The following is a 23,968-nucleotide window of genomic DNA, read 5'->3' on the forward strand; positions in this document are numbered from 1 at the left end:
ATGGTTCCTCGTCTCCCTCCTCTTTCTTGGGTTTCTGCTGCCTGAGGTATTCACTGAGCACTCGGTCAGTTGGGGCCATCTTCCCAATGTATTCTTGGATGTTCGTTGTCTCATCCCCGGCCCCCTTCCTTCCACTTAGCGTACAGCCTCAGGGTGCTGGACTTGGGGTGAAACCCTCCATGCATGGTAAGGAGCTTTCTTGTCTTTATGTCAGTGGCTTCTATCTCCTCCTTTGGCCAGCCTATTACCCCAGCAGGGTACCTGATCACGGGCAGGGCGTACGTGTTGATGGCCCGGATCTTGTTCTTACCGTTCAGCTGACTCCTCAGGACTTGCCTGACCCTCTGCAGGTATTTGGTGGTTGCAGCTTTTCTAGCGGCCTCTTCATGGTTCCCATTCGCCTGCGGGATCCCCAGGTACTTGTAACTGTCCTCTATGTCTGCAATGTTGCCTTCTGGTAGTTCAATCCCCTCAGTTCTGACTACCTTCCCTCTCTTTGTTACCATCCGACTACACTTCTCCAGTCCGAACGACATTCCAGTGTCATTGCTGTATAGCCTGGTAGTGTGGATCAGTGAATCGATGTCTCGTTCACTCTTGGCATACAGCTTGATGTCATCCATGTACAGGAGGTGGCTGACAACTGCTCCATTCCGTAGTCGGTATCCGTAGCCAGTCTTGTTAATGATCTCACTGAGGGGGTTCAGGCCTATGCAGAACAGCAGTGGGGACAGAGCATCTCCTTGGTAGATCCCGCACTTGATGGTGACTTGTGCTATGGGCTTGGAGTTGGCCTCTAGTGTTGTACGCCACATCCCCATTGAGTTCCTGATGAAGGCTCTTAGGGTCCCATTGATCTTGTACAATTCTAGGCATTCCAGTATCCAGCTGTGGGGCATTGAGTCATAGGCCTTCTTGTAATCAATCCAGGCAGTGCACAGGTTGGTCAGTCTGGTCTTGCAGTCTCTGCTGACTGTTCTGTCTACCAGTAGCTGGTGTTTTGCGCCTCTGGTATTCTTGCCAATTCCTTTCTGTGTCCCGCTCATGTATTGACCCATGTGCCTGTTCATCTTAGCCGATATGATGCCTGACAGGAGCTTCCATGTAGTACTGAGGCAGGTTATTGGTCGGTAGTTGGAGGGGACCGGTCCCTTCTTGGGGTCCTTGGGGATCAGGACCGTCCGACCTTCGGTTAGCCATTCCGGGTGTCTCTCGTTAACTAGCAGCTGGTTCATTTGTGCTGCCAGACGCTCATGGAGTGCAGTCAGCTTCTTCAGGCAGTAGGCGTGAACCATGTCGGGCCCTGGTGCTGTCCAACTCTTCATACTGGAGACCCTTTCTTGGATATCTGCCACTGTGATGGTTACTGGACCCTGTTCAGGGAGGTCGCTATGGTCTGCCCTCAGATCCACTAGCCACTGAGCATTGCCGTTATGGGTTGCGTCCTTCTCCCATATGCTCTTCCAGTATTGCTCCGTCTCCAGCCTTGGTGGTGCTGTTCTCTTATTGTTCCCTTGCCACTGAGAGTACACCTTTGCTGGTTCTGTGGAGAACAGCTGGTTTATTCTCCTGCCTTCTATCTCTCTGGTGTACCTCCTCAAGCGGCTGGCCAAGGCTGTGAGTCTTTGCTTGGCAGTTTCCAAGGCCTCAGGTATGGACAGTTTGCTGTATTTCTTATGCACCTTCTTTGCCGCACCTTTCTGCAACTCCGTTAGTTGGCTAACCTCCCTCCATGCTACTTTGATCTTGCCCTCTAGCCTCCTTCTCCATGGAGGGTACTGCCCCTTGTCGCTGTTCAACTTGTAGCCAAGCATCTCACTGTTTCAACACAATGTTGTGTAGCAACCTCTGCTGTAGATTCCAGGGCTGTCTAATTGGCCTGTGGTTCTCCATATAATATAACCACCACCTACTACGATCTGAAAGAAACATCATGACACAAGAAGGCATTGCCTTGAGACCACCAACAGTCTGCATTGCTGCATTGGTGCCTTTGGGGGTTGATGTTCAACCTGTCGATTTAGACCCGAAATAGCCACAATGAAGTGAACCCTAATACGAAATTTGCAGCTGTCACTGTCAGTTTTCATAGTAACTGAAGGCATCGGCTTAACTTTGTGCTGAACATTGGGGGGGGGGGGGGGGGGGGTGTCAAGCTCTCTGTCTAAATGAATGAATAAATCTATTCCCAGAGGATTAAACATGCAACTATTTTGCTGATAATAATTGAAATGAGTAAAGAAAATCCTATTTATGCTAGATAATTCATAATTGTATTGGGGGGGGGGGGGGGGGGGTATATCGGTTGGGTCTGATTATTTGGGGGGGGGGGGGAGTCTAACCCCCTTGGAAATTATGCCCCTGGCTGAAGGGGCACACTGAATTCTACATTCTACCTCTCACTAAATGAGGAAGGAGGCTGAGATTGTCCTTATTTGCAACAAGTGCAACACTAATGAACTCCTGCCTTGAAATTTGAAAACTATACAATACATCTATACAAGAAGAGCTGTTGTGTTTGAGTATGCCTGCTCCTGAACTGGGGCAAATATAAACCAGCTGTCCAATAATGTAAGAATTCACATGCCTCTCGTCTGCAGAAGCAAGAATGTAACCATAATGGTGCATGTAATGCATGTCGATGCAAACTATTTTAAAATGGTGTAGGTGTCCATGTTTTAGGAATAAGGAAGTGATTTTCTCCAGATGTGATATGACTTACTGCCTCAGAGCCTGAGCCTTCAGAGAATCTGTGACAAACTCCATTGAACTTTGAGGGCCATTACCTTAATTGGAGAATGTATCCTTTGGAGAGTGTGGTTAACAACCAAGGATCAGAGACCAAGACCTCCCAGCTGAGGTGTTGCAGAAAGAAGAGGATGGGATTGTCAAGGGGGCCGGAGGCCTGTACAAAACTGGACCCAAGTGCGGGACGAAGTGCGGAAGCAGGATAGTTGAACTAAAGTAGTGGTTTTACTTACAAAGGCCAAGGACAACAAGGAGAGACAAACATAGGAACTTGACGTGGCCTGATATATAATATAGGGCTTGGTGGGGGGAACACTAGTGGAGGAACAAAACCAAGAACCTTGCCTTAACACACAATACAGTACAGGGCAGGTGATCCTAGCACAGCAGCCGGAGACACGTTACTTAAACGGAGACTGAAGTGGTGCTCACGGAGTGTATTAGAGGGAGAGAGAGAGGAAAGGAATTAGTGGGTGCATGGGTTGGTCCTGGAGCTATAGTTATTGCTGGAATGGAGTGGCTTACTTGGCCAGGATGAGGCTGAGGCTAAGGAGGAAGGCAGAGATCCGAGTGGATGGGTTTGTGTCCAGAGTCTAGCAGGTAAACCGAAGTGATGATGTCGTAGTATAGCAGGTGAGTTGAGCTAGGAGAAAAGACAACAAGGTAAACGTATAAGGATCTTGGATCTTGAGCTTAGCATTAGAGCCTGTTACTAACTTGGGTGAGTTGATGAACTGGTGGCGAGGTGGTAGTGAAGTTGGCCATAAATACCCTCAATTGACTGTCCAGGATTAATCGCAGGTGCACTGCCCAGGTGAGAGGATGGTAGGCCCGCCCTAAGGTGGTTACAGGAGGCAGGGATCCACACTGGCCACACCCAGCTGCTCACACGGTCAATGACAGTACCCCCCCTTCAAGGAATGCCTCCCAGCAGCTGGTTAGCCTCGACGCAACCTGTAACAATCAGAAACAAGAGAGCTGACAAGAATGAAAGACCTGGGGACCCAGGCGTGCTCTTCAGGGCCATGCCCCTCCCAATTCACCAGGTACTGTCGCAACTGACCATGCCAGCGGACGTCCAGGATCCTTCGGACTGTACAGGCCGGATGACCCTCAACAAGCTGGGTGGATAGAGGGGGGTCGGCCGGCGAGCACAACGGACTCGTGAGCTCTGGCTTTACTCAGGAAAAGTGGAAGGTAGGACGGATCTTTATGGCAGCAGGAAGTTTCAGTTTGAGTGTGGATGGAGGGATGACTGTGTCTACCTCATAGGGTCCAATCAAACGGGGTACAAGCTTGCCAGTCACAGACCTGAGAGGTACGTCCCTGGTGGAAAGCCATACCTTTTGTCCAGGTGTGTACCTGGGTGCCGGTGTGCGGAGGGCCGCGTAGTACCGCTGGTGGGCAACTGCTTTCTGTAACATTTCCCTCATTCTACGACAGATGTTGCAGCAGCGTCTTAAGTGGTGTTGCACGGAGGGCACAGGCGAGGTCTGCCTCATCCTCAGGAAACAGGGGTGGTTGATAGCCAAGGGATACCTCAAAAGGTGACAGACCAGTAGAGGAGGAAATATGTGCATTGTTTGCATACTCCACCCAGGGGAGAAGGCAGCCGGGTTTGTGAGTGGCGACACAACAGATTCCAGTTCTTAATTTAAATGTTCAGTCTGGCCGTTGGTGGCCATTGGTGATGTCTGGAACTTAGGTTTACACGGGCTCCAAGGGCTGTGCAGAATGAATTCCATACCTGAGACACAAACTGCGGCCCCCAGTCAGAAGTGATCTCGGACAGGATTCCATGGAGCCTGAATACATGGTCTACCATGAGCTGGGCTGTCTCAGCAGCTGAGGGGAGTTTTTCCAGGGCCACGAAGTGAGCTGACTTGGAGAATCTGTCAATGATAGAGAGGATTACTGATTTCCCAGATGAGGCCAGTAAACCGGTGACAAATTCTAATGCTATGTGAGACCAGGGACGTGAGGGTAAAGTTAAGGGTTTGAGGAGGCCTGCTGTGTCGAGGTTTTGCTGTGGGCACAGGTGGAGCAGGCAGCAACATACTCCTTTACATCCTTTTCTAAGGTCCTCCACCAAAATGGCGTTTTATTAGCAAGATGGTTCTACAACACCCCAGGGAACTGCTGAGAACTTAGCAGTGTGGACCCATCTCAGAACCGCAGCCCGAACTGCCGAGGGGACATACATGCGACCCAGGGGACCAGACCCCAGATCAGGCTCATCTTGCAGAGCCTGCTGGATGGTCTCGTTAATCTCCCAGGTTTCATGGCTAACAACTCCCGGTCTCCTACATTATAGTTTTGCTCCGAGAGAGAGAGAGAGAGAAGAGAGAGAGGCAAGAGAAAAAGGTGCATGCCTGTAACTTGGCTTTAGGACCTGAATATTGTGACAAAACAGCCCCAATCCCTGAATCTGAAGCATCTACCTCTATGATGAAAGGCATAGTGGAGTTTGGATGAATAGGGTCTGAGGTGAGCAGATGTTCCAGTCTTTTGAAATTGGCCTCAGCCTCTGGGTTCCAGAGAAAAGGTTGTTTGGTGGAGGTGAGAGTGGTGAGGGGTGCAGATACATGGCTATATTTTCATATGAAGCGGTGATAGAAATGGGCTAATTCAAGAAAGCGTTTGAGGTGTTTACAGGACGTTGGGGTAGGCCATTCCGCCATGGCTTGGATCTTGGCGGGGTCTGTCTTCACCTGCCCTTCTGCAAGAACATAACCAAGAAAAGTCACTGAGAGGGAGTGAAATTCACGCTTTTTAGCTTTAACCTAGAGTCTGTTTTTCAGCAGGCGCTGTAGGACGGCTTGGACGTGAACTTGGTGTTCCTCTCTATTCCTGGAAAAGATCAAGATGTCATCCAGATAGACAAGTACAAATTAGTTTAGAAAGTCTCTTAGTACATCATTGATCAGAGCTTGGAATACTTATGGTGTATTTGTGAGTCCAAAAGGCATGACTAAATATTCAAAATGGCCCAGTGGTGTGTTAAAGGCTTTCTTCCATTCTTTCTTCTCCCGGATGCGGATTAGATGGTAAGCATTGCAGAGATCTAGTTTTGTGAAAATGGTGGAACTGATTAGCGGGAGGGGTTTTTGTTTTTTATGGTTATTTCATTGAGGCCCCTGTAATCTATGCATGGCCTAAGGGTCTTATCCTTCTTTTCAACGAAGAAAAGTGTGTGGTGCCTCTGTGTTGCTGATCACCTTGTCAGATACACATTTTCAAAGACGCACATATTGTGGTCTTCCTGTCAGGTAATTAACAATCCAGGACACGAGAGGCATCCACCTGCGTCGTTGTCAGCTTATCACCAAGCAGGGTCAGCCTGATGGTGTTGAATGCACTGGAAGTTGAAAAACATGACTCTCACAGTGCTCGCTAGCTGGTCCAGATGGGCGTAGACACAATTGAGCAGGTAGATGATGGCATCCTGCGGTATGAGGCAGCGCTGGTAAGCAAACTGAAGAGAATCCTTATGTGGCCTCACAATAGGTCGGAACTGGTCAAGAATGAGTCTTTCCAGGGTCTTCATGATGTCAGTGCCACAGGCCTGTAATCCTGGGGGCCACTGGGACGTGGTGTCTTTGGTACAGGAAAGAGGTATAATGTCTCTGCAGACTCAGACTCAGTACCCAGTCTTTGGGTGTCTTATTTCAAGATGTTCAAAATGCAGGCTGCAAAGAGACTTGACAAAGGTGGCCCAACTGAAAGCAGGATCACAGAGGGTTTCTGAGCAATGGGTGTGTGGGGTGAAAAGTGTTGCAACACAATGGTTTAGTTGAAGGAATGTGGCATAAGTCAGAAAACTGTAAAACATCTTTCTATCCATAACAACATCTTTCCATTGCAGCACGGTGGCACGGTGGTTAGCACTGTTGCCGCACAGCAAAAAGGTCCTGAGTTCAATTCCACCATCAGGCCGGGGTCTTTCTGTGTGGAGTTTGCATGTTCTCCCCGTGTTTGCGTGGGTTCTCTCCGGGTACTCCGGCTTCCTCCCACTGTCCAAAGACGTGCAGCTTGTGGGGATAGGTTAATTGGATAATCCAAATTGCCACTAGGTGTGAATGTGCGAATGAATGTGAGTGCGAATGGTTGTCTGTCTCTGTGTGTTGGCCCTGCGACAGACTGGCGACCTGTCCAGGGTGTACCCCGCCTCTCGCGCTATGACAGCTGGGATAGGCTCCAGCGCCCCCCGCGCCCCTGAAAAGGATAAGCGGAAGCGAATGGATGGATGGATGAACAATGGATAACCAGTATTGCACACTTTCTTTGTCAGTCAGCATAAAATAAATTGAACCATATTTTACTTCATTTAACTAAAAATTGACCGACCGTGTTGTAGAGCAAAGGCTTTGTTTTTCACTGTCTTGACTCGAGCTGAAGGATAACCTATCCCTTAAATTTGAGATAATAGGGAGAGTCAGTAGCACACTGCTGTAAAGAATGAGTAAGTTGGATTCGTAACACCAGATAAAACGAAAGCTACAGAGCAACAATTACAAAAAGGGAATGTAACATAGTTATCATGTATTATGTTCTTTGTGTTTTAAAAAAAGGAAACAAAAAAAACATGACTATTCATCAAACTGCTAAATACTAAAGTGGCATTGTTGTAAAAATGTTTGCATTCCATTATTACTCTTTTCTAGCACGTGTTATATTTTATAAGAACGATTTTTACTCTTTAAGTGTGATAAATAAAACAAACGTTCTGAAATTTTGGTGGAACTGATCTACCGTGCCCTTTAACAAGTATTATCCAGAGTCCCGATTTTGTAGTTTTTTTGTATATTTGTCATACTTTATGTTTCAGATCATCAAACAGTTTTTACCCCGCAGTGGTAAAAAGGTTAATGGAATATTGTCATCACCCTACTGGACACTCAGCTGTGTGAACGGGATAACTTGAGAATGAGGGAATGTAGGAATTTTAAATTGACACCATGAATGCATTTACTAAAAATCTCAGACAAGTTTGTATCTTGGTGAATGGAGATCAGGTGATCAGAGGTCAGGTTTTCTGAAATCTAGTCAACACCATAACTCGGGAAAGGTCACCTAGGATTTTCAAATTGATGCCATAGGTCTATCTCTTAAAAGAGGTCTAGTTTTCTAACAATACACAGTTTTTAAATTATCTTTCATTTATCAAGCTGTCCACACCTGCCCTTGTTAAATCACGAAATAACTATTATCAATCACATTTTTGGGAAGGCTGAGTTTAGTTTATCTGATTACTGTCAGACCTGTGCAATCAAATAATCACTTAATTAGAACCTATGTGACAAAGTGAAGTAGACTAAAAGATCTCACAAAGTATATAATATCATGCCACAATCTAAAAAAATGAAAGTGACTGGGCAAAAACAGCAACCATGGGAGAGTTCCAATGTGAAAAAAGCAACATTTTTGTCAAATTTGAGTGGCATTACATCTGGCATAAAATTAACATAGTATTTCATGAAAAGAAGATTATACAAACAGCCAAACATTGTGCTGGTAGTTTGATGGTACCTGGGACCTGGATGTCTTGATGTAATTGATGAAAACACGAGTTGTGCTCTCTGCTGTCTGGCCATCAGTTCATTTCTCGAAGATCAAGTGCACTCAGGTTATGCAGGATGACACCAGAAGGTCCACCTCTGAATGACTCAAAAACAAAAATAAAGCTGTTGGAGCGGCCTCCACTGTCAAGACTTAAGTCAGATTTAGATGCTTTGGCATGGCCTTAAACAGCCTGTTCGTGCTCACAAACCCTGCAGTGTGGCTGAATTAAAATAATTTTGGAAAGAAAAACAGGCCACAGGGATGTGCAAGAATGATCGCTATTCATCACAAATACATGATTGCAGTTCTTGCTGCCAACCAGTTATAAGGTTGTGCCACTTTCTTACATGAGGCCTGGTGGTTTGGATAGCTTTTTCCCCCCGTAACATGTTTACTTGGGTTATTTTTATTTTGTCGAATATTAGAATTTGTTTGATCTGAAACTTTTAAGTTGAACAAATATGCAAAAAATTAAGAAATTGGGAAGGGGGCGAATACTTGTAACTGTATGTATCTGCACTACAAAAGTAGTGCCCTGGTTTCAGATGTATACATTTTCTCTCTCTCAGCTCAGTTCAGTGTGTTTTCTTATTGTATGGATGTATTCTTGTAATGTCATGATAGTGATGTATTAAGTCACTGTAAAGTGTTGCATATTCCTTCTTTTTCTTTCCCATTCCATCGTTCAAAGCAGCATTCTCACCCAGACAGAGCAGTCGGCCTCAGCTATGCCATTTTATTACTACAACAGAAAGCAGTAACCAACCAAAGAGCTGAAATCCAGTCCTGACTCTAAAATGCTGCAGTGTAGGGACCAGCCCACCATGAACTGTTGTCACTGCCTACTGCTCATCCAAAAGTGTGTGTGTGTGTGTGTGTGTGCGTGTGTGTTTGTGTGTGTGTGTGTGTGTGTTTGTGCGTGTGTGCGTGTGTGTTTTCCATGGCCATACATTCTTCACTAACTGAAAGAAAACACAACAATATTACCGCCTCCTCTTTTAATACTTCATTCTCCATCTTCTTGTGTGTCTCTCCCTTTCCTATATGTTGTCTGCTTTTGTTTCCTCTGGTGTGACTTTTTTCTGCGTACGTGTGTCTGTTTATATGAATGTGTGTGTGCATTTATGTATGTGCTTGATCATGCCTGTGTTATTGTGTGTACATTTGTGCATACCTCTGTATGTGCTTGTGAAAATGTGTGTCCGTATGTACATGTGTGTAACCTGTATATGGGCGTGTGCGGTGTGTGCGTGTGTGTTTCTTTTCTCTGGCCAGGTGAGAAGGTCATGCAGGATGATGAGTTCACTTGTGACCTTTTCCGCTTCCTGCAGCTGCTCTGTGAAGGACACAACTCAGGTGTGCATAAGTTCTCTACAGTGAATTTCACAGGAAAATGGCTAAACATTTTAATTTGTGAAAATTTACCAGTACTCTCACAAAAACATTTTCACTGTTTATGGCTAGATCGTTAATGGGTTGAACCATGTTTTAAAAGAATAGTAGATACCTTAATGCTTAATGTGATTTTATATATGTGAATTACTGCTGGTTATTATGGATGGACTTGTAGTAGAACCAACTGTGATTTCTAAGACATAGCATGGAGCAAAGTATGACATAGATTTGAACTGTGAGACATACTGTATTTATTCAGTTGAACACATTCCACGCAGAATTTTATGGTATCTTATTTCAGACTTTCAGAACTACTTGAGGACTCAAACGGGAAACAACACAACCGTTAACATCATTATCTCCACTGTTGACTACCTTCTAAGAGTTCAGGTCAGCTTCTTTTACCCACTACTGACAAACATTTCTCATACAGTTTAGACTAAAATAAAAAAGAGGGAATACTGACCACTTTCCTAAAGAACAACACCCTCACTCTGGCCTGCAAAGGCAAAATGCAGTAACGATCCATCTCATCAGCACACTTTCTGCACTCACTGCCATAGAACTGAACCACACAGCTAAAGTCACAGAAAGACGGGTAAAGCTTTTGAAATACAGCAAACTGTGAATGTGTCTGCCTTTTATGTCTCCATTTCATTGAATTGGAAGGTCTTTCTTTAAGATTCAGTGAGTTCATCTGATTTTGAGAAAGAATGTTTAGATGGTGTAAATGGTCATTACAAAAAAAATACATGTTAAACAATATTTTGGTAGCTGTTTTGATGATATGTTATGAGGGTTAATGCCAATAAGTGACTTTTATAACTTGTGCTTAGATAGCAGCTCAGCTGATAACATACTGCAAACAAGTTATTGACTCTTGTGAGTTCAGTGTAATTGGTAAAACTATAACATAGTTTATTTAGCTAAAAATGTTTTAATCAATATTATTATTATGATTTCCTTTTATTTCTCTTTTGAATACTACTGCTACTACTTTGCCACAAATCAAAATCAAAATAGCCCTCTCATGTTTCTTCTTATCCTCCTGCTTCATTCTCCTCCAGGAGTCCATCAGTGATTTCTACTGGTATTATTCTGGGAAAGATGTGATTGATGAGCAGGGCCAGCGGAATTTCTCCAAGGCAATAAATGTGGCCAAGCAGGTTTTCAATACCCTCACTGAGTACATCCAGGTAAGGGCATACAATACAGTCATCAGTGTTAAAATGAACATGAAACATTACATGTATAAAGGCTAATTTCAGTGATGGTCAAAAATTGTCATACATTTAACGTTTTTCTTGCTGGATTTAAGAAATAAGTGTTTAGAGCCTGTTTAGCGCCATCTTGTGCCAGTACAAAACATGACGTCACTTGGTTGGTTTAATGCTAATAGGCTTATCTCCGTTTCTGTTAGCTAATTAGTGACAAAACTCATACCTCAGAAACATTAAAACGATAAAGCAGCCAAAGGGGATCACTTTACCTTGGTTTTAAAGCTGGAGTACCTCAAGGCTCCATACTTAGACCACTTTTACTTTCTTTACATTTTAATTACTAACCCAATGTCTGTCATAACATCAATACCCAGCTGTATGCAGATAATTCTGTTATTTTTACACAGACAAAGGCCGATATGGAAGTTTATAAAAAAACTCATATAGAAACTGTTTTGCTAATTGGCCCTTTTCCTTCCATCATTGTCACAGACTTCAGAAGTACTTCTGAAAAATGGCCTTTTGGCTAATTCATATTTACATTCATATGTTCATCTTAATATGCACAGTCCCATTTAAGCAAATACATTTAAAACAATTAAATGCATACACGTAGTCATTCATGTCCACTTTAAATCACTCATGTTATAGGTACTAAGTCATAGAGTTTATAGTTTGTTTCTATTTTTGTTTTTTACTGTAGTGACAGCTGTTGCTTAAAAGTAAAAAATTAGAAGTAAAAAATTGGAAAACAAGCAGACTGATAAACCTGCAATGATCTTCCCAGCATTGGGGCAGTAATGGGACCCAGTGATCTGTAATATTATGTCCAATAAAATGGACAGTTTTAAAGTCACATTCATTTCGTGAAAAAGCTTCATTTGAGTCATTTTCTGAGGTTGTATCTGTAAAATACATTCACACTTATTAATGCTTTTCTAGGGTCCATGCACCGGCAACCAGCAGAGTTTAGCCCATAGTCGACTGTGGGATGCTGTGGTTGGCTTTCTACATGTTTTTGCTCACATGCAGATGAAATTGTCTCAGGTACGTAAATTTAGTGATGGGTGTCTGCAGACTCAGGCTCTGAGATAATGATCAATGCCACTAGACATAACACAGTTGGCAACTTGTGGATTATTTTTCCCAAGAATCATTTTCATTATATTCTATAAAAAACAAAGATCACTCATAAATATCTCTGATTCTCAAAAAAATCGCGAGACACTACCAATATCTGTGCTTCAGGGTATTATTGGCCAGTGATGTGAGTCTAATGTGATAGGCATTATATCTGAACGAAGTCTACCAGTCAGTCACAAGTTTAGGGTCATCTGTTCTTTCAGTTAAGAACTCTTAAAAATCAGAATAAATTATGTCTCCCTTTAGTTTTAGAACATGTTTTCCTGGAACTTCAAGGCTGGTAGTTTTGCTGGTATGTTGGTTCCTTATTAGCGTAGACTGAGATCCATAACCAGAGCTCTCTTAGCTCTTTCAGCTATTTCCTTTCTTATCTCAGGTGTCCGTGTTTTTTCATGCCAGCCCCATAGCTTTAGCTCTACATGCCTAATCTAAACATCTAAATGTGCTTTATATCAAATTGCTTATAAATAATTACAACTATATCTTCAGTACAATGGTTGATCATCATTGCAGAACCCATTTATATGTGGAGGAGTTTATAACAAGATATATGTTACCATTTTAAAAGAAGAAGAATTATTCATTTCACTAAGTAAGTTTTTAAAAAAGTTGCACTTTGCCAAAATAGCTTTACTGACCAAATTCACCCAACAGCACAAAAGCATTAAACTGATATGTATAGTGCCTGCTGAGTTGAATCATGGTGAAGTGTACCAAAATTTGGGGCCAAAGACAGGAAACATATACATCTTAGCACTTCATGTTAGACTTTTGACTGACCACTGTCATTCCATCACACTCTTTGTTACTTTTTAACACATCATGAGCACATGTGGCTGCTGAATTCTTTAAACATTTTATGTTATTTTAATTTATTTTGCCTCAGGACTCCAGTCAGATCGAGTTACTGAAGGAACTGATGGATCTGCAGAAAGACATGGTGGTTATGCTGCTGTCTATGTTAGAGGGTAGGTTTGCTTTAACAAATCATCATGAAAGAAATCATAGAAATACAGGTTTGGGTATTGAAATTCATTATCTCAGGTGTCTCAGAGGTTAGCGGTGTCACGGTGTTGCAGAAGTGCAGTTCTACAACATTTCCTACAAAATGATCGTCCTCCCAAAACTAGTTTAAGTGAGGGAACATTGCCGTTAAGGGCATTACAAGTTACATTTTGCTACAGTACCTTGTGAATAAATACACTGAACATCTCTGTGAAGCTTGTCTTCTTTGTGAAATTGAATTTCTTCTGTATGTTGCCACAAAAAACAAGGTAACTAGTTCTGTGTTGTTGTTTTTTTCTTTTCTTTCTTTTTTAGTTCTACCACAGTGATTTTAGGGAACAGAGTGAAGAAACCACAAATGTGTGGTGGTCTTAGTGTATTCTTAGGTTGCAAATGTGCTGTTTTGTCCTGCCAGGTAATGTGGTGAATGGGACCATTGGAAAGCAGATGGTGGATATGTTGGTTGAGTCCTCCAACAATGTAGAGATGATCCTTAAGTTCTTCGACATGTTCCTCAAACTGAAGGACCTGACCTCCTCAGATGGGTTCAAGGAATATGACCCTGACGGAAAAGGCAAGGCTCTGAAAACATGTGGACAAAAGAACTGTGTCAGAGGAGGTTTAAAACTCTGCAGCTTGAATCAGTTATTGATTCCTCGCACCTCAGCACTCGGTGATCCCTGCTCTGCAACTTTATGTCACTGCAACTGTCACTTTGTGGCTGACTTGCTGTGGCTTCCACTTTACATTATTACCACTTATAGCCGATCACGCAATCAAGCATGGGAAGAAATTTCAGATACTGATTTGTCGAAATGGTAGTATTCAATTGCATTACCATGCTCAAATTCAGGTAATTCTTTAGAATGACCCATTCTTTCAGTATTGTTTGTAAAGCCAGACTGCATGCCAAGGTGCTTGATTTTATACACTGTGACAATGTGACAGAAAACACCTGAATTCAAAGACTGAGAGGTGGAAGCCAGTCCATGTAATTTATTTTTCTATAAGTTGTTGTGGAATTACATCATTTGAATCCAGGAAGATTTCCAAGTTTATAGATTTGTGTTTGACCTAACAGGTGTCATCTCCAAGAGGGACTTTCATAAAGCCATGGAGAGCCATAAACACTACACCCAGTCAGAGACGGAGTACCTGCTGTCATGTGCTGAAACTGATGAGAATGAACTTCTTGACTATGAAGAGTTTGTGGAGCGCTTTCATGAGCCAGCCAAGGTAAGTAATCAAAAAACACAAACTGATTACATTTTTGAGAGTTCTCACCAGGACTCAGGACTTTTATTGAATTTTCTGTTTGTTTTTTCTTTTTGTCTTCCCATACTTTGGAGTTGAGGATATTTAAAAATCAAGATGAGAGTGTAACTGATCATTTTATAGCTCTTGTTTTGAAACAAACACCCTTTTTAATACATCTAGTTTTTCAAAATATTATTGGGCAGTCAGTTAAAAGAACTGGGCAGCCTGCCCAAGTAGTCTTTTTTCACTAGCCGGGCCCACATCCTCAGTTTAGGTTTGACAGCGTTTTAGTAGGTAAAGGTGATGCTTGGACATGAATTGAGCTGTGGTTTGGGGAAGGCCTCGAAGGGGACTGGCGACGGCTCCCGGGTCTGGCAGATCGCCGTGTACTAAATAAAAGTGAAGTTAAAGAATTGAGAACAAGGAGGGAGGGTGGGGCACGTAAACGAGAATGAACGGTTTGCAGAACTGGGGGAACCTATATAGATGACAACCGGAAGGAGCGTGTTTGGGGGCGTGGTCCCGCTCCTGAAATTCCGATACATAATCTCCAATATAATAATAATAATAATAATAATAATAATAATGGATTGGATTTATATAGCGCTTTTCGGGGCCCTCAAAGCGCTTTACAATTCCACTATTCATTCACTCTCACATTCACACACTGGTGGAGGCAAGCTGCAGTTGTAGCCACAGCTGCCCTGGGGAAGACTGACAGAAGCGAGGCTGCCATATCGCGCCATCAGCCCCTCTGACCACCACCAGTAGGCGGTAAGTGAAGTGTCTTGCCCAAGGACACAACAACCGAGACTGTCCGAGCTGGGGCTCAAACCGGCAACCTTCCGGTTACAAGACAAACTGCCAACTCTTTGAGCCACGATCGCCAATAAGTTGGCTTCACTCAGTATCTTCTGTTTCCATTTTCCTTTTTCTTGTTTAGTCATTATTTGTTAGCATCTTTAAGTTGGTTTTGCTTCATTTGCTTGTTTTCTGTGTTGCACACTCTCAATCCAATCCTGGTATATTTGGTCAGCTATTACATTTAAGGTGGAGTACAAGTACAAATTTACAAATGCTCCTGGTTGAGATTCAGCAAATTACAGAGAAGCACTTCATATTTACCCAGAAATTACTGCATAATAGAGAAGATATGGATAGAAGTGTTTCATTCAAAACTGAAAAATCCCATGAAAAATTGATTTTCAAATTCACAGGACATTGGCTTCAACGTGGCGGTTTTGCTGACCAACCTGTCAGAGCACATGCCTCATGACACCCGGCTGCAGACTTTCCTGGAGTTGGCAGAAAGTGTCCTCAATTACTTCCAACCATACCTAGGCCGTATCGAGATTATGGGAAGTGCAAAGCGGATCGAGAGGGTCTACTTTGAGATCAGCGAGTCCAGTCGTACACAGTGGGAAAAACCTCAGGTAAATACAGCGAATACATCAGAAACTATGACATTTGTCCTTTTAGTGTAGTATGTCACTACCAATGCCAAAGTTTGTATTTTTATCCTAGGTAAAGGAATCCAAGCGTCAGTTCATCTTTGATGTGGTGAATGAAGGAGGGGAGAAAGAGAAGATGGAGCTGTTTGTGAATTTCTGTGAGGACACCATATTTGAAATGCAGCTGGCGGCTCAGATGTCTGACGCTGGTGAGCGCTTGTCGATAAAAGAGGAGAGCGAGCGTGAGAAGCCAGATGAGGAGAACCCCGATGTGGGGTTCTTTTCTGTCACCACTGTCTACATGGCACTGCTAGCACTTCGATATAACATCATGCTGCTAATAAAGGTGAGTTACACACTGAGCCTAGCTAACAGCTCACTCTGGGTGTATTTTGGAATATTCTAAAATAGTATTTGAACAGTTTTGAAAGTAATGCTTTCTGTTTTCAAAAGAACAGAGATAAGAAACTTGATTCCAATTTGAAAACTCTTAGATACATATATATATTTAAACCTTGAATTCAGCAAATGGCAGATCCTCTAAAGATGTGTGACACTGGATGGAAAAGATGTCTCCCACACAGTCAGATAAGCTCACCACGAAACATACAATGAGACAGAAACATAATTTTAAGTAGAAATACCATATATTGTCGTACGTTTGTATTGTTAAAATAATTATCTACTGTCAGGGCTCTGTGTGACGAGGATCCAAACGCAGGACTCGGAGACTGAATTGCAGCTGTAAACCTCAGCTTTTCTGCTGGCGACGAAACAAAACATGAACTGAACAATGAACACTGAGAACAGAAACACACAGGCACAACCTGAGGGTCCGACACGACAGAGAGCAAAGGCAAACACAAGGCTTATATACACAGGGGAGTAATCAAGGAATGGAAAACAGGAGGGAGAGGCAGCTGGGAGAGATTAGGGCTAACGAGACACACTGACAAAAGACGTGGACCTTCACAATAAAACAGGAAATGGCAACACAAAGACGCAGACTCGACTCTGAACTACACCTGCAGGAAAAACGAGGACACCAAAACAAAACCTAAGAACTAAAGCCTTAACCAGAATAAACTGAAACATAGAATTCTAATAATAATCAATAAAGCACAAGAGAATCAGAAAATAATCTATAATGCAAAAATAAACCAAAACATAAGAAACTCAAAATGCTGGGTGAAAATGAGCCAGAACCGTGACATCTACACATTTACTGAATGATCACTTTCAACCCAAATTAGCCAAGCCATAGCTTCAATTACTTTTCTTTTACTTTTTTTTTTTACTAATGCCATATCAATATCATACATTTTCTAATATCATTGTCTTGTTAGAGTTTCATTCACTTCCCCCTCCCTCCTTCTTACATACATACATGCACACACAGCTTCCATCCTTGGACTAGCCACTTCATACAAAATCTGTTAGTAGATTGATTATATCTTCTGATTCATTGTATTGGTTAAACTTGATTATATTCTGATCAATATTAAGCCATTAAGCATGATTAACTATCAGCAAAATCACATGTAAATTTGGTGCTAAGACCGTTCACCGTCTCTCAGATGTAATAAGAGATAAGCCACGGGGACTTCAGTTTCTTTCAGTCTCACCTTTCTTGACAATGTCTACAGTAATACTACTGAACACACAGTTCACCAGTAACTTTGCTTTGGTTTCAGGTACTGTCCATGAAGAGCTTAAAGAAGCAAATGAAGAAGATAAAGAACATGACTGTGAAGGACATGGTAACCACCCTGGTCTCCACCTACTGGTCGGTGTTGTTGGGCCTCCTCCATGTGGCATTCAATGTGGCTCGAGGATTTTGCAGAATCTTCTACAACACTTTCATTGGAGAAAACCTGGTGGAGGGGGCCAAGACCATAAAGGTTATTATAGATTTTTTTTAAAATAACAAAATAAAGAACAGTCTAGATAAAGTAACAGCTGTTTGCTAATAGCTAAAATGCCTCTGCCCCTAGGTGTCAGAGCTGTTGGCCAATATGCCAGACCCTACTCAGGACGAGGTACGCGGTGAGGGGGAGAACAGGGAGAAAAGATCTGATCACAGCTCCACCGGGGAAGACTTGGCTGACCTGACAGTCAATACCAGTGAGACAGAGCTGCTGTCAGACATTTTTGGTCTGGACTTAAGAAGGGAAGGGGGCCAGTACAAAATCACCCCCCATAACCCCAACGCCAGCTTTACTGAACTTCTCAACTCCCCGGTTCCCCTTCCAACTCCATCCACAGCACCCCAACCTGAAGTCAGATGGAGACATCAGGTGATTTCTTTCTTTCTTACTTTCTTTCATGACACAAGTGAGAGGCTCTGCTTTTTCCCCTCCACTTTTTTCTTTTCTCCTTTCTTTGCTTTTTACCCCTCAGCCGTGAGTATTCTTTCTTTTAAAGGTTTTGGTGACATATATCAGAGTCCAGGATTAATTGGACTAAATCTGTATTTCTACCTTTGAATATTCCAATGAAAGGATTTCACTGCTCTATGATATACCAGTGTTTAACAAGTCTGAATACCCAGGCATCGATGTCTCAGCATCCCTGCAGTCGGCTGTCAATCTCCCATATCTTTTATTAAAATAAATAAACTGCTTTGTAAGTGTAGTATTGGCCTTTGCCAACTGATTTCTGGCAGAGATTACAGTGATAACCTATGGTAGACAACCATGTATTACGTTTTCTATGATGCAGAGGGGCAGATCTAATAAACAGCATATTTGGGACCTCAGCCCTCGTATTTGGTGTTTGGGACATGGTGAAACAATATGTTTAAACAATCATCAACAAATACATTTTCATTTTATACATAGATGACTCTAATATCTGCAATTGGAATCTCCCAGATTTACAGTTGGACACTCCAATTTCTGGAAAAATGGTTAAAGTCTGTCGACTTTACATATTTCTGTTCTACTTTCTCCATCCGCTCAGAAACATGTGCTTTTAGCTAGTTTGATAGCCACTGAAATGTTAACTTCCACATGGTGGAAACTTTACTGCTCCCTTTCATGGAGGTTTATCTTGAGCTGTTTAAAATGGATCACAGCTCTCACAGCTGCTGATTTTGAATGGTAAAAGATAAGAATTTCATAATCAGCTAATGTGTCTGTGAGCTTTGATCAAATGATCGAATGTCTTAAGATTTTGATTCAGATGTTGCACAACTTCACTGACTCCTCTGACTAAATTCTGCCTATTTCAACATAGAAATACTGACGTTTTACAACAGTAACAGTACAAGCATGTCATCAGCCACAAAAGTGACCAAATGTGGCTGTGGATATTTGTCTAACTGTTCATTTTTCTGTTTCAGTCAAAGAGCTCTGCCTCAGAGGAGATGGAATCAAAACTAGAGAGTAAATGTGAACCTCAAAAAACATCTGAGTACGTAAAATATTTTTGGAACTGGATGTTTGAATTGCATAAATGCATGTGTGCATTTTCACTTATACATTTAGGACCTGATGGTGGTTTTTTTTTTAGTGAAATAATCACATCAAACAGCATTAAAGAATGCTTTATAGCAGTGGTCCCCAACCTCCTGGCCACGGACCGGTACTGGCCCGTGAATCGTTTGGTACCGGGCCGCGAGAGTTGAGACTCGGGTGTTAAATTTACAGTTTTCAGGGTTTTTAGTTATTTATTTATTTTATCATTAACTCAGTTTCCCTGGGGCTTTTCCCGTGTGCTGTGAATAAATTTTCTTGTTTTTTTGGTACCGGTACAGGATTTATCCGCGACGCCTTATAGGCCGATCCGTGAAAATATTGTCGGACATAAACCGGTCCGTGGCGCAAAAAAGATTGGGGACCGCTGCTTTATAGTGTATAACAAGCATTAGTCCATTCATTTTAAACTCCAAAAACCTAAAAAGACAGTAAACGAATAAAACCACAGTGAAACAGTAATGTCATTTTAAAAATATCTGTGTGTTGGCTTATGTTTTCAGAAGTGATGATGTAGAGAAACAAGAGAAACAGTCAAAGAACGAGACGATGAAACCAAAAATGAGGAGGCATCACACCTCAAAGTCTGACGAACCTGATGTTCAGGAGTCAGCTTTCTTAAAGAAGATCATTGCCTACCAGAGGAAACTGCTGGTATGGACAGCTTATTCTTTTTCTTTGTCTTCTTCTTATCATTATTATTATTCTTATTATTATACAACATCTCAATCCATAGCTTTAAAAAACACTTTTTTTGCTCATCTTTTGGTTTCTCCTACAGAACTACTTCGCCAGAAACTTTTACAACATGAGGATGTTGGCTCTGTTTGTTGCCTTTGCAATAAACTTTATCCTTCTGTTCTATAAGGTAACAGTACCAAGGATGTTCTTGTGATTACATTCTGCACATCTTCTTCTACAGAGTGTGGTGCTGCATGCAATGGTTTCAAATTAAACAGTGCAATTATTGAAGGCACATGATACAAGGGATTTTACTGCTTATGGACACTTGAAAAATTTTTTTGTTTCATCGGCCTTTGCAGTGGAAAGTCTTACGCTTGCCTGAGTTAGAGTAGGAGTGAGTGCATGTTTTAAAGAGCACTAATACACTCATTGTACTTCTCATTAATGAGTGTTCTTCTATTTGCGCTGAGTAAAATGAGAAAGTTGTTTGTTGTTGTTTATCCTGCAGTCTCAGTAGGGAAAACAGTGGTTGGAAACCATAGGAAGAACAAAATCATTGTAACCATTTACAATGAACTTACCAATTTATTGCCTCTGCAGTGAATTCTTTAAAGAAGAGACCAGGTCTGCAACCAGTTTCACTCTTCAAAGTGACTTTGCTACATCGACATGGCGGATAAAAAGGCAGTGAGATGGAGTGTGCCAGCTAGCAGTTTGGGATTTAATGGTTCTTGTTATTGAGGTTAGGCTAACTGATGATTCTGAATTGCACACACATGTGAATGTGAGTGCGAATGGTTGTCGCTCTATATGTGGTAGCTCTGTGATAGACTGGTGAACTGTCCAAGGTGTACCCTGCCTCTTTCCCTATGAATTCAATTCAATTCAATTTTATTTATATAGCGCCAAATCACAACAAAAGTCGCCTCAAGGCGCTTCATAGGTACAGAGAAAAACCCAACAGTCATATGACCCCCTATGAGCAAGCACGTTGGCAACAGTGGGAAGGAAAAACTCCCTTTTAACAGGAAGAAACCTCCGGCAGAACCAGGCTCAGGGAGGGGCGGGGCTATCTGCTGTGATTGGTTGGGGTGAGAGAACGAAGACAGGATAAAGACATGCTGTGGAAGAGAGACAGAGGTTAATAACAGATATGATTCAATGCAGAGAGGTCTGTTAATACATAGTGAGTGAGAAAGGTGACTGGAAAGGAAAAACTCAATGCATCATGGGAATCCCCGGCAGCCTACGTCTATTGCAGCATAACTAAGGGAGGATTCAGGGTCACCTGGTCCAGCCCTAACTATATGCTTTAGCAAAAAGGAAAGTTTGAAGCCTAATCTTGAAAGTAGAGATAGTGTCTGTCTCCTGAATCCAAACTGGAAGCTGGTTCCACAGAAGAGGGGCCTGAAAACTGAAGGCTCTGCCTCCCATTCTACTTTTAAATACTCTAGGAACAACAAGTAGGCCTGCAGAGCGAGAGCGACGTGTAGGCTCCAGCCTTTTCAAGGGAAATCCAAGGGTTAGGAAAAAAAGTTTCATTGCTGTGCTAGATTACGAATAAGGACAAAACTGGTACAAACTTGTGCAAATGCAAATCACAAATCATTTAATATTCTGTTAATAATTAGTATGCCAGTACTACATTGTATGTTGCTTCAGAAGACTCAGACTCAGTCTTTGCTGTGTTTATAGCTTGGTTTAGAATCTTTAGTATAGAGCAGGGGTGGGCAACTCCAGGCCTCGAGGGCCGGTGTCCTGCAGGTTTTAGATGTCACGGTGGGTCAGCACACCTGAATCAAAGTATTAGTTCATTACCAGGCCTCTGGAGAGCTTCAAGACATGCTGAGGAGGTCATTTAGCCATTTAAATCAGCTGTAATGGATCCAAGGACACATCTAAAACCTGCAGGACACTGGCCCTCGAGGTCTGGAGTTGCCCACCCCTGCTATAGAGCCTGAAGTTGGGGTTCAGAACAAATCAGTCATAAAAATTAAAACTAAATTTTGGACTAATAGCTGATACTGATGTTATTTTACTTTGTTTTCTTATTGTTTTATTTGCTTACATAACTAGACTAAAATTTTCCCTTCCAGGTTTCTACATCCTCATCAGTGACTGAGGAGAGGGAAGTTGTGCACACCAGCCACTCAGAGAGCAGCATTCAGTGGGATCCACTAGGTGGGGCAACTGTGGATGCAAAGGAAGAGGTGATGGATCAGACCAGCATGCCCCAGAAGCCTGTCACCGTTCGTTTTGTCCTGGAAGAGAGCAGTGGCTACATGGAGCCCATGTTACGGATCCTTGCTGTCCTGCACACGGTCATCTCCTTCTTCTGCATCATTGGATACTACTGTCTTAAGGTAGGATATTCACTGTGACATACAACAGAAATGAGTGCAAAATGTTAGAATCCGCAATGTAGTATTTGCCATTAACAACCACAGAGTTTGTTATTAAATCTTACGCCAGTCGGTCAAATTTGTGCAATGCCACACAACAAAGCTTTGGAAAGGTCTACGGGTAATCTACATTAAATTTATGGACAAAGATGTAGTCTGGTCATTTCAATAAAGGTCAATCCATTCTACCAAGATCAATGCAAATTATTAAATCACAAATGAGCAGACCTCTTGAGCAAGTTAACATAGTAGTAGTAACATACTTACTAAACTAATAGAGCAAGTACTCAGGCTTTACACCTGTGCATCTTTTTGGAAACAAAATGGCATGAGGCAGCTTTAGATGAATCGGTATGTTTGAAATAAAGGAATCCTGTGTGCCATCAGAGATTTATTCAGAAGGACTGCTTCATTACAATCAAGTCTGTCCTGTAAATCTGAAATACAGTAGGTAAAACAGTCAACCTGTAGGAGAACAGGACACATTATTTACCATCAGTTCACTTTAAATCTGTCTGAAGTTTTAATTATGGTCAAATCTCTGTGTAGAAATGTGAAACTGGACAAACTGACATGTATTTCAATATAAGGACAGTTACTAAGAGTTAAGAGTTTCAATCATTTACAGTTAGTCTTAAGTCTAGAACCCATTGACATCTGCATTTCTCCACTTTTTGTGTGCATTATATAGGTGCCACTGGTGATCTTTAAACGTGAAAAGGAGGTCGCTAGGAAGCTGGAATTTGATGGCCTTTATATAACAGAGCAGCCATCAGAAGATGACATCAAAGGACAGTGGGACAGACTGGTAATCAACACACAGTAAGTAGACCTCTGTCCCTACACGAGAGTGTGCATGTGTATATCAAATTGTTGTTTGTTATACAGACTATTTTCATTCACGAAAACAAGTGACTGCTGCATCTATAAAGAAATAGAAGATATAATTTGTAGACAGCCTATTAACCCTCAACCTTCTGCCATTTTTAACATACATCCAGTGGTGATTGGGGTCAGTGGGCACCCTGAGAATAATTTACTGCAAGAAATAAATATAATAGCATAATAATAATATTAATAATAATATTAGCAACCCATATTTATAGTCAATGAATTAATAGTCATTATTTAATCTCATCTAAAAAGAAGACTTTTATTATGTTTGCAAAGTTGCAATTAAATTGCATATTTTGGAAACAAAAATCAATACTTTTCTTTAATGCAACTTGCAGCTTTTATCCCAAATATACTCCATGTTATTCACAGCTTGTTTACCATAATTTGATTCTGATATCACCTAGTTTTCATTAAATTTAATCAAACGTTATTTGTGTTGTATTTATATATGAACCCAATTAGAGTAATTTTACCCCAGTATAAAATATTGGAAGTAAGCACAAAACCAATGAGGCCAAAGATCTAATCCTGCCAGTGTTTCCTGCATCAATCAGAATCAGTTACAACCCTTGCAGAGACCAACAATGCAATGTGAATCAACTCTCACCATGATTGTGCTGGAAATGACCAAAAACAATTACAGTTAAAAACACACTGTAAGCAGTTATAGCACGCAGTTTTCCTCATGCTTTGCTCAGGGAATGCTGGCATGTAATAGGAAGAGCAAA

General features: G+C 41.9%; 1 protein-coding gene and 1 long non-coding RNA gene across 2 annotated transcripts in view; one reads left to right on the forward strand and one right to left on the reverse strand.

Moving 5' to 3' along the window:
- Window positions 1-23,968, forward strand: part of LOC146662904 (ryanodine receptor 2-like) — a 317,890-nt gene that overhangs the window by 256,895 nt on the left and 37,027 nt on the right. Inside the window, exons 90-105 of the mRNA XM_085415489.1 lie at window positions 9,586-9,666; window positions 10,007-10,095; window positions 10,773-10,901; window positions 11,868-11,972; window positions 12,955-13,036; window positions 13,489-13,647; window positions 14,155-14,309; window positions 15,548-15,763; window positions 15,855-16,127; window positions 17,476-17,682; window positions 17,776-18,078; window positions 19,125-19,195; window positions 19,761-19,911; window positions 20,039-20,125; window positions 22,038-22,304; window positions 23,035-23,165. Of these exons, the coding sequence (XP_085271615.1) occupies window positions 9,586-9,666; window positions 10,007-10,095; window positions 10,773-10,901; window positions 11,868-11,972; window positions 12,955-13,036; window positions 13,489-13,647; window positions 14,155-14,309; window positions 15,548-15,763; window positions 15,855-16,127; window positions 17,476-17,682; window positions 17,776-18,078; window positions 19,125-19,195; window positions 19,761-19,911; window positions 20,039-20,125; window positions 22,038-22,304; window positions 23,035-23,165 (2,506 nt within the window). The remainder of the gene's footprint in view (window positions 1-9,585; window positions 9,667-10,006; window positions 10,096-10,772; window positions 10,902-11,867; window positions 11,973-12,954; window positions 13,037-13,488; window positions 13,648-14,154; window positions 14,310-15,547; window positions 15,764-15,854; window positions 16,128-17,475; window positions 17,683-17,775; window positions 18,079-19,124; window positions 19,196-19,760; window positions 19,912-20,038; window positions 20,126-22,037; window positions 22,305-23,034; window positions 23,166-23,968) is intronic.
- LOC146662905 (uncharacterized) overlaps window positions 1-23,968 on the reverse strand; it is a 413,626-nt gene that overhangs the window by 247,713 nt on the left and 141,945 nt on the right. The gene's annotated exons all lie outside the window — the stretch shown is intronic.

This window comes from Rhamphochromis longiceps, linkage group LG8 (assembly GCF_057381845.1).
Source record: "Rhamphochromis longiceps isolate RC_006_pf linkage group LG8, R_longiceps_female_GT1.1, whole genome shotgun sequence".
Lineage (NCBI taxonomy): Eukaryota > Metazoa > Chordata > Actinopteri > Cichliformes > Cichlidae > Rhamphochromis > Rhamphochromis longiceps.